Below are 13,427 nucleotides of genomic sequence, written 5' to 3' on the forward strand. Positions count from 1 at the left end.
AATAAAATTCATATGCTCCAGGAAGCGCTGGATGATTTTATCGAGGTGGGAAGCACTGTTTTGTGTAAAGGTTTTCTTTGGATGAGAACAACTGGAAGGCAGAGCGCTCTTACATTATAGAAATAAATATTTCTGTTTACCTACTACTTGTTGCATGTGTTGGGAACTACAAATACTGAGTAATGCCAGGAAAACACAAATACTACAGTAGCCTAACTGTGTAGAAGTAGTTGGTCTGAAGTGGTAAGACTAATATAGATCTCTTTCTAGCAGCCAAATCCAGTGGAGCAGCGTTACATGGAGCTCCTTGCGTTACGTGATGATTATATAAGGAGACTTGAAGAACTACAGATCACAAATAATTCTAAGATATCCAATTCATCAGCCTCATCAGCATCTCCCTCACAAATGGTGTCCCAAGTACAAACACATTTTTGAAGAAAACGCTGGCTTCGTTCTATACTGTAATAGCAAGTGGTGCTTAACATAGATCTATAGCATAAAGAGGAATAATTTAATGCCTTACATTAGACTGTCCTAACACAAATTATTTTAGACTGTCTTCATTTGAGGAGGACCTCAAAACAAACAAAACCAACTCTTCAATTATGTGCCTTTCAGAACCTGTGGACTGGGAACATTATTAATCTACTTCTAGTTATGGAGGGCTTTAAGAGTTGTTTTGAAAAGTCTGGTACAATTGAAATTAAGTTGATTTATTGTTTTCGTAAGAATGCTTTAATTTATTACATTGTAGGTCATGTTCCTGTAAGGAAATTCATTCTCAGTCTCACATGTCATGAATAAACACATTAATGGCAATAGGAATATTCACATTATGTAAAATTAGGTATGTGTGTATTCCTGTTAGGAATACATTTGTGGAGTTCATGAGGTTAAAAATAAATTCTATTGTAAGATTTCAGAGAGAATTGTTGAAATTTTCTGGTTACCTGAGAATTCCAAATTTTCCTTTATCAAAATAAAAATATGAAAGGGATTTCACTGATACGCTCCTAATTAAAAAGTCCAGATAGCTCTGTAGATATCAAAATAAAAGAAAAATATATTTTTTATTGTAAATTGATTTATTTTTTTAAAAACAAGTGACAATTGTATTGGATTCTGAGAAGTCCTGTTTTGGCTAACTGCTCAGCACTGAAGTATATTACAAATTATCACTGTCGGCAATATTTGTTCTTTGCATTAATATAGAATAAAATGGTTCTAAAGAAGGTTTATATAATTAAAACCAGACCCACAGAGACATTACTTAAATATCCAGCAATAGCCATAGTATTAAAGCTTGTGTTTGTCTTCTAAAAGTAAATGTGCCTGTTTAAAAGAGCTTTTATACCAAAGTAGGCAAAAATTTTCAGTTATAAATACTGTTGAAAACTTGTACATTTATAGCTTACTGTTTAACTTTTGTTCAATGAATTTATTCTTAAGTATTTAAGGGACTTCAGGTTACAAGATTGGCATATAGTGTGCACTTATATCGAACCTTCCAGTGAATTCTAGTTTCAAGCCTTCATTTCAGAGGCTTCTTGTAAACCTTTAATTTGTTCCTTTTGTGTATCTTTTAAATAGTTGAAAGCATTTCTTATGACAGCACAAACCTTGCTACTTGATATTTAATTAAAATTTTGCATATTCTCAGAAGTTTAATGATAGGCAATCCAGGAAATATTGAAATTCAGAATCTGTAGAGGACTATCTAATATTGTTATTTTAAAGGAGATATTTTGATGCTTTGAGGGTTCTGTCATTGTAAATTATTGTACATGTGGTGAGTTTTGATTTGCAAGATTTAATAGGATTATATATAAATTAAGGTTTTGTGTAAGTATATATAATATAGTTTATTAGAAATTCTGCAAGTTTATAAAGTGTAAATATTTTGCATATGAAAATGAAATTTAAAGCTATAGTTCCATAAAATAAGTCAAAGTTTAGAGGACATCTGAATATTTTTAGAACTGTATTTTTTCAAAGGAATAAAGGTATACCACCTCTTGATTTGATTCAGTATATACACTGAATTGCACTATTTTTTCAGGGAAGCTCGGAGCATACTGCATGTGTGTTCTAAATACGCATTATTTATGTGACTTATTTTTGTCCTCTAAATTTCATTCTCCCGTCAATGTTCTTCAGTATATGTTTCCAAAATAACATTGTCCCAAAACCTTGACTTGTTAAGGTAAATAAGATGCATCACATCAGATGGATACTCAATTGTTCATGATATACTTCATATTTTGAAATCTATGCATACTCTGGTATATTTGCCTTCTACTTACTTGTGGTTTATAAAAAACCCTGTTTTTATTAGAGTCTTTCAAGTTTCTGTATTTTAAGTTGAACGCATTGGTGTCATCTGAGTAGTATAGAGAAGTTCAGAAAATCTAATAGTTTTTACTGTGTAAACACTACATGCTAACCTATTGCATTTGGGAAAATGTAACATAACGGAAAGGATATTCTTGCACTTCACTACGTATATGCCATTCTTCGTATTACTGGTTCAGTCGCATTTCAGTCTTTGAAGTTTTCTAAGATAGCTCTGTGCAGGCTTGGATGTTTTTAGAGTGAACAGATACTTGTTTTGATTTTATTTTTACACACAATATCGGGCAAACATTAGGGATGTTTTTAATCCAATACTTTCTGGAAAATACTAGTTTAAAACTTGTGAATGTAGGCATACAAACTGATGAAAGATAGGCAGAAAGTTTTTCTCCTTTCCTATGAAATGCGTGCTCTGGGCTGTCGTTCTGCTCCATGCATGTACACCCTTATGGTCTGTATGGCACTCCCCGTGCCCCACTGCAGGCGCAGCAGCTGCCGCCCCAGCTGTGTCCATGCCCCCCTGTAGCTGTCACAGCAACAGCAAACCTGGGGAAGCTCTTGAGGGGGGTGAAGGAGAGTTCCAGGCCTTGAGTGCATTTTCCAGGGGGGGTAAAAAAGCAGGGCTGGGCTGGGAACATCAACAGCTTGAAATGCCCAGTATCCAATATGAAATACCCATCTATTTTAGTTTTTTCCTTTCTGTGGACCTAAGAAAATAACCTAGTTTTTGTGCTGGGCTTCGGTTACTTACTTGGAAAGTTTATTTGTTGAATGCCTTCTTTATTTGCTCATGCCTTATCCACCCCAGCATCACTGTTATGGGTATACCCTAGAAATGATTTGCGTACTACCTCCTTTTGACGTATTTCTAAACTCTGCCTTGAGTTCAGTTTTTTGTGTCATGCTTGAGAAAACAGTTTTTTATAACTGACCAGGAATCTCCTCGCGTACTGCAGGACTGCTCTGGGGCTGGGTCTGACATGTCAAGCGACTGTGGGGCGGCGGGGAGAGCTTAACAGCCAGCTGCCATGTACGTGTGTGAAGGGAAAAACAATAAAGTTGTCATTTTTAAGCCCTTTGCCTCTGACGGTCGTTTTTCCGTGACTGCCGGCGCCGCGGGCTGCCCTCGGGCCCTGCCTTCCCCTCAGCCGCCGGGCCGGGCCCGCGGAGGCAGCGGCCAGCCCGTCCCCCGCCGCGCGGGGCCGCTGCAGGCGCTCGCGGTGGCGCGGAGGCCTGTGGGTAAGCCCCGCCGCCAGGTGACAGCTCTCGGCCGCCGCCGGGGCCCGAGCGGGCCGGGTTGAGGCGGCAGGGCTGGGCCGGGCCGGGCCGGGGGGGAAGGGTCGCCGCGGAGGCGCGGGAGTCCGCTATCCCGGCGGCTCAGCGAGTCCTGCCGGCGGACGGAAACATGGAGCGGGCGGCGGCTGGGCCGGCGGTGGAGGGCGGCGGTGTGAGCCGGAGAACTGTGCGGGCGGGGGGCGCCGCGGCGGCGGGGACGGGGTCGCGGCAGGCCAGCACGGAGACGCTGGACAGGTGAGCGGAGCCGGCGGCGAGGGGCGCGGCCCCGAGGTGGGGGGGGGGGGGGGGGGCGGCGGTGGCGGGAGAGGGGGCTCTGCTTCCCGCCCTCGGCAGGGGGTGCCGCGGCCTGACCTCCCCGCGGGGCCGGGCGGCGGGAGGCGGCGGCGGGCGCCCCTCGGCCCGCGTCTTGGCTGAGCGCGGCCCCCCGGCCTTGGGGCGGCCTCCCCGCCGCCGGCCTGCGCCCCGAAACCGGCACAGAAACGGAAGCGGGGCCGCGGCGCGGAGCCCAGCCCGGCCGGTGTAACTTCAGTCCGGGGCTTATTTTTGTGTAACCGCGCAGGCTAACAGCAGATTTTCCTCGGCGAGGGAACTGGCAGTTGTCAAAAGTTTCCTGCTTGCGGTTTTCTCTTTTTTTTCGTCATGAACGTCATCGTTTTGGCGAAGGCTGAGGCTGCCTGCAGGATTTTGGCCCGGGGTTTTTTGGGGGAGTGCATAGCTTCTCATCTTTGCAAACTGTGAGACAAAGTGAGACCGTTCTCGGATTTTGAGCCTTTATTCCCGATTATTTTTTTCCATGCAAGCGTGTATCTCATCTGCAGAGGTGTAACTGTCCCAAAGCAGTTTTGTGTGTCCCCCCGTGTATCTGTAGGTGTGTGGAGGCTCGCCCGGCTGCAGGTTAGCGAGGTTTCACCGGGGTGGGTACGCAGGAGCTTGACGCCAGGCGTTACCGCATCTCATGCAGCAGTTGCTGGCAGAGTAATTCCTTCCTTTAGAAGTTTCCAGCTGGAGGCAGACTTTAGAGCTGAATTTAAAAATCCTTAAACAAGAAATAGAAACTAATGGAAATTTCACCCAGATGAACAATAGAGAAAAAATACTGTATTTAAAAAACAATGCCAGGCTCCAGTCTCCATATTCTTTCTGTTAGGAGAAACCTGGAGTTTTACATCGTTCTATTGAAGGTGGAAATCAAATGTCCACTTTCTATCACCAAAACTTATATCTTTGTATTCCTTATTAATGCACTTCAAATGGTTGGACGGGGCTTTCTGCAACCTGATCTAGAGGAGGGTGTCCCTGCTGATGGCAGTAGGTTGGAACTAGATGATCTTTAAGGTCCCTTCCAACCCAAACAATTCTATGATTCTATAATTTTCATCTTTCTTCTACTAAACTTGTTCTACCCTGGAAAAGTTATAATGTCATGTCCGTTTGTCATATAATTTATTTATTTGCCAGTACGGTTGTACCAGGCTACGGTAATGTGTGTGACCTCAGATGAGACCGAAGGAAAAGACATGTATTGGTGCGTGTCACACTTGACAGATGGTGATAAGTGACATTGGTGTGATCAGCATCCCATGGTACACTGAGACATCCTGAGACACTGATCCTAGGAGATAGACCTAGGATTCACATTCCTTTTCCTGCTGCTATTAACTTTGTTGATGTAGTGATTCCCAGTGAAGATAAGCCATAGAAAAATACATCCTTTTCTTAATTAATAAGCAAATGCTTATTTGGAAACAAACTTAGGCAAACCCTGAAGAGCCTAAAGAGACGCACTAGAAATTAAGAGATGTGAGAGAAGGAGTAATAAATAGGATCAGAAAAGGATTACTGTAGGGTTTAGTTCATGTAGTCTTTTGTAAAACTTAAGTGAAAAGTTTCTCCAAGTGAATCTGGACTCAAGTTCAGCACTAGCCTGAGAGTTATCTTCGTTCTTCAAACGGGCATATCATAGGCATGTTTTAGTTGCAAAACAAAGTTTTGTGATCTAGTACTGTGTAGAATTTTGCAGGTGGGCAGAAAGCTACTAAAACGTACCAGAAAAGTTCTGAAAGAGCTTTCATTTCAGGTATGAAGTTGTTGCATGCATCTTCACCTTATGTCTACCTATCCCAGCAGAGTTAATGTAAGAAAAGACTTCTAGCTAAGTAGTACTTTGTCATCTTAAACCATTATCCCACCCTTTTAACGTCCAAGTTGTGGGGCACCTGTTGGGTGGTGGATATGCCTGTGTAGTTATTTACTTCAAAGTCATGGGATACTCAAAGAATCCAAAGCTAGTTTATGAATGAATTCTAAAAATGAATTAAAATTTTCTTCCTGTAGTTGACTTCAGAATAAGCATTAAATCTCTAGAAGAGCCCAACTAAACTGTTTGAAGAAAGAGCAGTTATCGAAGGCATCAGCTGAGGCTGCCGTGGCATTCAGGGAACAGTTCCCTCTGACATTCCCAGTTTTTCACCAGATTCTGGCATGTTTTGGAGCAGACCTAGCGCACTTCAAAGCGACTGGCAACAAACTATATAATACCTCCTCACTTGCAATGCTACGTTATTTGTAAGCAGCACTAGTTCAGGCGACTGTTCTCGAGATGCATCATTTGGGATTTAGTGCAATTCTGCTGTTCGGATGCTTTGTCTTTAATTCCTTGCTGTGGCATGGGAAGGCCTGTCCTGAAGGTTATTCAGAGATTATTTTATGAATAGGAAAAAAATATGTCTAACTAGAAGTTACCCTTTTAAAAGCATGTATTTTCTACATTTAGCATTAATGTAAATACAACACTAGCATAGTTTAAATTTTTAAATACTAGCACAAAGTAATTTAATTTTGAGGATTTACTGAATAATCAGGAAATAATAATAAAAAGGAAAGTGAAGGAGTTTCCTATTACTTGACCAAATTCATTCCATGGATGGCTTTAAGAAAAAAATTACACTGGATAAGGGAAACCAGCATTTTTATAAGTTCCTAGGACCCTAATCTCACTTTTAACCTCCTGACAGCTCTACATCTCTGATAAGATCTAGTAAAATTCTTTTCCCTAATTTGATCAGTGAAATAGTTGCATTCTGCCCACAAAGCGAGCTAATTTTTATGTTTGTGATCATCTATGGTCTTGTTTTTCTGGATGTGCTCAGTTGCTACGCTATTCTCATTATACATTTTCAATTACTGCCAAATAATTTGAAATATTCTGTTTTTATAGCCCGACTGGATCCCACGTGGAATGGTGTAAACAGCTGATAGCTGCAACCATTTCTAGTCAGATTTCAGGGTCTGTCCCATCAGAAAGTGTGTCCAGAGACTACAGGGTAAGTGACTTGAAGAATTCCTTGATTTGTTTAAGATAAGAGAGTGAATGATGAGGAAAGTCCTTGCTACCTTGATTATCAGGTGGTAAGTACTTAAGTGATCGCTGAATGTTTCAGAACTAGAGACATGTCATTATGCGTAGGAGTCTTTTGAATCTGCTTTGTGTCTTCCTCCATATTTAGAACAGTGGCATTGAAGTCTACAGAATAAAAATTAAGGGAGAGGTGAAAGGAAAATTAAAAGTCAATGTTTTGAATAAAATGCCAAAAGTGAGTTGTCTTTTGATTACTACATTAAAAAAAATTGGTAAAGTAGATTAATAGTTAGAGGTTGAAATTGTTTCTGGTGTGTGTCATTCAGAGTACAGAATTGAGCTCTCCACAAAAATTAAATGCATACGTCTTTGTTACGATGCAAAGAACATAAATGACTATTATTTTTTCACGGGGTTTCACCAGAGACACAGAATTTAACATCAGATGAAGAAAAAAATCACCTTTTTCATTCCCTCCCAGCAACATTTTTGTCACTAAGGTAATGATTGCACAGTGTGGTTTACCTGATAGGTTCCGTTATGGTTTTTTACCCCTATTCTTTCATGATCACTTGCTGTCTCCCATATGCAGCCAGCCAACTGAACTATCAAGAGAGGAGCATGTGCAGTTTTCCTTCTCTTACAAATTGACAAAAGTCACCCGTGTTTCAAGTCCCTTTAAGAAACCCAGGCTGCTGCTATCTAGATCCCTTTTTCTTCCTAGATTTGAAACAGTTTCACGGACTTCATGCAAAATGGCCAAATGAAGATTTTATCTTTTTTTGTTTTTAACTAGACTTTAAATTATTTTCTAATATGCTCTGTGATTAAAGAGTTTGTTGTCCAGAAACAGCGTATTTTAGATTCTGTGACAGCAGGTCAGATTCAGCCCAAGCGTGAAGATGAATCCACAAAATGTTTTTTACTATATTCTACTTAAAAATTCACCTCACAGGAGTTTCAACGCTATTGGCACAGTCAGCAACTTATAAAAAAGCGTAGCTTTTCCATGCTATGGCAGCTGAATTACAAATGCTTACTTCAGGTCAAGGCTAACATCTCTGATAAAACATTGTGGGAAACCTTGCATTACAGCTGTCGATGTTGTATTTGCCCTGTAGATCAAGGACTTCATTTTAGTAAAATCCAAGTGTGTAAGCTTGGTCTTCAGTTTATCTCTGAGTTAGAACGCATTCCTCTGGAAGAAAGAGCACTTTTTCATTCTAAGTAACCTCCTTCTCTATACCAAACTTGTCTTGGATATTATTTAACAGGAAAAAGTTTTTTAAGGCCTAATTAAAATTCTGCTTTATTCTCTGTTTCTTGGAAATGAAAGAAAAAAAATTAAGCCTGGTGGCATTCAGAATTTTTGTGTATAAATTGTATTTGGCATCATTGCTTTGCTGTGATTTGAAATCCTATATTTGTGAATAACATGATGGAATTTTTTATCCTGGAATATCTTTAGTTACGTTCAGGACCAGTATCTTGTGCAGTGGTGTCTGTGCTTTAGGAGGACATTTCCTTTGCCCTTAGCTTCTGCAGAAATTCACTGGTATGATTAGTTGTTTAGTCAGTACCACTGACAGGCTGGGTTTATTCATTATTACTGTGGAATTCACATGTAAAAAGATAACGCCCATTTATAACTCAGTTTTCCTTTGAGACATCTTTCCCTTTTGATGCACGCTAATCAATTTTCTGTGTCTTCATTACGTTTGGTTCTCTCCAATTGCTGCATTTAGAGACTACCTTACAACTTCATAGTAATGTCAGGTAGGGCCAGATGTGTGTGTGTGCTTCTGGAACTGGTCATGCAGTTCTGGCGCTTTCTGCTGGATTTACCAGGAACTCCCTGCTTTATTCTTCCTTTCATTCTTTTTTTAATGTTTCAATTAATACATTTGCAAAACCAGATAAACATATCGATTCTTGTATCTAATGGTGTTACTCGTTACTCTGTTTAACTTACTTTACCAGAATGTAATTTAGGGGAGGAGGGAATCAAACAGAAGACAGGGGCTGCAAATGAAATCATCAAAACTGGAGAGCACTGAGCGAGCTCCTGCTTGCTAAACCCTACAGCAACGTGATCTCACTCTGAGTTTGAACTCTGCTGTGTACGTCTTCTCTGAGATACTCTCTGCCTGCAGAGTGCTCTTGAATGAGGAGTTCATTTATATGAAAATTGCTTATAGTAGCTGAATATAGACACCTTCAGAAATAAGTTAAGAGTTGTCGCTAACCTTGTTTTGCCATTTGAATCTAGAAGATATGGTGGTTATACTTCGTGGCTGTTACTGCAGGCTTATTGTCTTCCACCTAGAAGGATTACCGGGCTCTTTCTTCTCTTTCCACAATAGCACATTGTAACTGGATAAAAGGGTGATTAGGAATGAATGTTTCAAAGGAGCTTGGCATTTGTTTCATCACCAAAATGAAGTGGCTAGATTGTTTTTAGAGCAAAACAGTTCTGCAGATGAGAACTGCTAGATCTACATAGTTTTGTTCTTTCAAAATCTGTCTATAATTAAAATGTTTGGAAGTAGAGTTCTTCTGAAAATCTGATGAAGTAAGATATAGTATTTTTAACAAATCGAATCTGTGTGTTTTGTTGGATAACATTTTATATTTTAACTAACAGGTGTACAGGAGGCCTGTTATACGGGTAAGATTACCTTTGGCTAGCAGTAAAACGGCCTCCTACCTGTTTGTCTTTTGTGCTGTGTGAGATCTTGGTGTGTCAAGCATTCTGTACTTCATTAATGGTTTTTATGAACCAGTCAGACCATTTTGCTATGCAGTGCAACAGCTTCTTTGTCGTAGAAATGCTTTATATACATTACAATGTTTTCGTGAGCAATAAAAGTCAGTGTGTAAGAGAGCAATATTTTTAAATTGTTATGAATGTGCAATGCTAACTTCAATTTTATTATATTAATTTTGACAAAATGGGTGCTTGCAACTGGGGCTTACACGCTTTGGACTACAGAGTGCTGTATTAGCAGCTCTAACGTGTTATATATGCTAAAGAATATTAGTGGTGAAAGTGTTACGTCTTCCAATTCATGCTTGCCTTCGGACGTATTTTGCCTTAATTGTTACCACCCTGTAGTAGGACTGAAAATGAGGTTTGAAGTTAGACACTAGTGCAATGACCTGCATCTTTTTAATTATAATTTTGAGACTGGGGCTTTCCCATTGTTCGTTGGAGATATAAAAAGGGCATGCCTTGTTTTCTTGTCCCTCTTTCTTAGTAACATTTGTGGAGTGAGAAATGATCTGGATAGTGTTCTGACATTGTTCATCAAATGTGTCTAACACTTTTACTCAAACAAAGACCTCTTGTTCAGGCTTGAACGCAGAGATGAAGCCTGAATGATTTCTTTTTCTCATCCATTGTTTACATATTTGAAAATGATGTGTTTAGTCCAGTCATACAAATCCACAAGTTGATTTTTTTTTTTTAAATAGATAGCTCTTGAAATAATTGGTCTGGATTGAGTAAAAAAAATTGATTGTTTTTGTTCAGTTTTTCATATTTCTTTGTAATGGCTTTGATCTTTGAGTGATCTGTTGTGCTTCTCTCTCTTTCATTTATTTAAAATCTTTTGGTGTATTTGCTGGTTGTCCTTCTAGCTTTCTTCCAGATATCACAATATCTACTTAGCTTTAATTTCAGAAACAACATTTTCATGGTCTGAAATTTAAGTAATTTCTATTTAACAGAATTTCACCAATACATAAATGTTAGGAGTCCTTTATAATTTGAAAGGGTTTTCTAATTAATTATAACTTTTTAAACTCTGGTAGAGTTCAAATTATCTGAAGATATCTGTAGTCCTTCTTCTAAGTTTTTCTTTTTTGAGGGTTCTCTAAACATACCATAAAAAGAAAAATTGACTTTAGCAAACATTTGCCAATGTAGACTGAAGCTCAGGTTTTACAGTCTGTCAAGTGAGAAGTTCTTTGCATGTGAACTGGGAATAACAGACTGCCATCAACACAACTTCTCTCCAGTTAATAAAGAAAGAAGACAGAAGAATAATTTTGGCTGAACATACTAAAACAATTGCTTCACATGACCCTGTGACATTTGTGCTTCTCTCTGGAGTGCGTAGGGACCTGATGTTTATTAAAGAGATTTAATTAATATTCAGGATTTGCTGCCAATATGATGCAAAGTAAATTAACATAAAAATGTGAATTGTTTGCATGTTTTCCTTTGAGGAGTAATTTTAGGTTCTGTAAAGTTAGTAAGTTTCCAGAAACAACACAGAAGTTGCTGGAAAAATATGTGAAACCATAAAACTGAAAGTTCAGTTAAAATGTATTTTACACAGTAAAGCATTTTTAAAATTGTCTAGATACTTCTACTTGATGTCGACCTATTTTTTCCTTGAAAGATTGCATGAGTTTTCTTCTAATGCTACCATTGCGAGCTGTACTCAATTTCTTCTATTGATAAGCATGTGGCATACGTTGAATTCATTTTCTTCACTATAAGGTAGTTTTTCTTAAAAAGACAGCACATACTTTTATGTTCTTATCTACCAGCACTGACTCTTTTGTGAAAAAAAGGGAGTAAATTTCTCATTTTGTGTTGTGCCAAATAACATTAAAAGGATAGCGCTAATAGCTTGGATTCCTTTCTGTGGAAAATAGTTGGTGCCAGGAGTGAAAGATTTCGAATAGCTAAACTGGAGTTAAAGTGTATGCTGTCTTTTTAAGGGAAGAAAGAAAAAAAAAAAAGGGAAAAAAGAAAAAAACAAGGAAAAGATTCTGTCCTTTCACCTGTTGTCTGCATATTTTTTCCTGTTACTTCCCTCTTGCCCTACTGCTGCCTCATGCAATGCAGGAGATTCAGGATGGACACAATGGCTATCATTCTGAAGCAGAACCTGATCAGGTGGCAAGTTTTACTCCTCTTTCATTCATTAACTGTGTAGCAAGGTACTATATATTAGTACTTGTACAGGACATAGAAATCTTAAATTTCTCATGCAAAAGAATCCATAGAAAGCATTTAGCATGTTAACTAGTTAAGTGCTAGGTAGGATTTTTGTGTGATGTGATGGAGTCTAAAATGCACGTAAGCCCCTGACAGTACATCCATCCTCCTGAGGTTGTTAGCACTGGCTAATCCCCTACACATCATCTTCTTTTGCGATTGGGTGGTGATTATAAAATTCTGTTAGTTTCCAAGAAAATCTAAAGCCAGAGATCAATTTAAATATCTCTAGAAATTATTTGGGGTAGTTTGTTTGGAGGCAGACAGATCCTACCAATTATTTGGATGTGGATCAGAGCTCTAATAGAAAGGAAGAGTAATTTGTTTGCTGTAACATAGCCCATTATATTTATTCTCACTTCAGGATGTAAAAAATTGAAACCTTAATATCTCATCATGGTGACCTGAGAGAGATCACTTTCTCACATGGTCCTTAAAAGTCCCGCAGACCCTTTTATTCTTAATTAAAATCTTCAGTGCATTGTAAATCTTAGCCGCCAATGAAGGACCCAAAGGAACAGTCTTGTATCATTCAGGAATGAACCCATTTACCTGAACGCAAATTTATGGAACTAGCCCTTATTTTAAAAGTGCTACTTGTTCTTCTATATTTCACTACTACTTTGTTCTTAATCTGACCTTCTGGATCCAAAATTCTTATAAGGGATCTCTTCCATAACCTGTGGCACTCTCAGTAGGGTATTGATTGAAATAGAGCATCGTGGGGTGCTTCTGACTTCTTGCTATCCAAAGTACAAAGTTAAAATGTCAAATAAAAAAAGCTTCTGCCATATAGTTATCTCAGATGAATATACTCAAATATTAAATAAACAACATTAAGAATAGAAAAAAAAAATACAAACTTTTAAATGTTCTCAAGTAGATAAAATACCCAAAATAATACCTGCATTTAGCAAAAACCTAACAAATTATTAATGACAAATTTGGGCTGATCTTATCGTTCGTATTTTTGTATGCTATATGTAGCTAGCATGTGAAACTAATTGTTGCATAAATGCTTTATTACTAATATGTTACTAACATGTATGTCTGTGTAATATTTATATAGGAAGTTTTGTGTTTGGGGTTTTTTTTAATATGGTACTGTTTAATAATATAGTTGTGTCTTGTTAAAAAAAAGATACACTTCTTGTGTACCAGTAATCTGGTAGAAAAGCACTTTGTATCAAAATGTATCGATGTAGTACAGATGGAAAGTGAGATTTACTCATGGTTTTGGATTTCTGCCAGGCACTGCGGGATGGAAACAAACTAGCACAGATGGAAGAGGCTCCACTTTTTCCTGGAGAATCAATCAAAGTTATTGGTAAGCATACTATTGAGTACTATACTGAATACTATGAAATTACTAGTTTATTTATTTAAAAACAGAATATTATTGCCTTT

The 13,427-nt window shown here is 38.6% G+C and overlaps 2 protein-coding genes across 8 annotated transcripts in view; both read left to right on the forward strand.

Annotated features, from left to right (window-relative positions):
- Positions 1–3,427, forward strand: part of MTM1 (myotubularin 1) — a 46,266-nt gene extending 42,839 nt beyond the window's left edge. For 2 of the 3 annotated variants that reach the window (XM_075763463.1, XM_075763465.1), the window contains one exon: positions 271–3,427. In XM_075763463.1, coding sequence (XP_075619578.1) covers positions 271–438 — 168 coding nt within the window. In that variant the 3' untranslated portion in view covers positions 439–3,427. The remainder of the gene's footprint in view (positions 1–270) is intronic. The other variant, XM_075763464.1, reaches the window with a different exon arrangement.
- A 194-nt stretch (positions 3,428–3,621) lies between these two features.
- The window catches only part of MTMR1 (myotubularin related protein 1), a 39,711-nt gene continuing 29,905 nt past the window's right edge, over positions 3,622–13,427 (forward strand). The window contains exons 1-5 of one of the 5 annotated variants that reach the window (XM_075763470.1): positions 3,622–3,885; positions 6,869–6,974; positions 9,654–9,677; positions 11,868–11,918; positions 13,272–13,347. In XM_075763470.1, coding sequence (XP_075619585.1) covers positions 3,761–3,885; positions 6,869–6,974; positions 9,654–9,677; positions 11,868–11,918; positions 13,272–13,347 — 382 coding nt within the window. In that variant the 5' untranslated portion in view covers positions 3,622–3,760. The remainder of the gene's footprint in view (positions 3,886–6,868; positions 6,975–9,653; positions 9,678–11,867; positions 11,919–13,271; positions 13,348–13,427) is intronic. The other 4 variants (XM_075763471.1, XM_075763467.1, XM_075763466.1 and 1 more) reach the window with 4 other exon arrangements.

This window comes from Balearica regulorum, chromosome 11 (genome assembly GCF_011004875.1).
Source record: "Balearica regulorum gibbericeps isolate bBalReg1 chromosome 11, bBalReg1.pri, whole genome shotgun sequence".
Taxonomy (NCBI): domain Eukaryota; kingdom Metazoa; phylum Chordata; class Aves; order Gruiformes; family Gruidae; genus Balearica; species Balearica regulorum.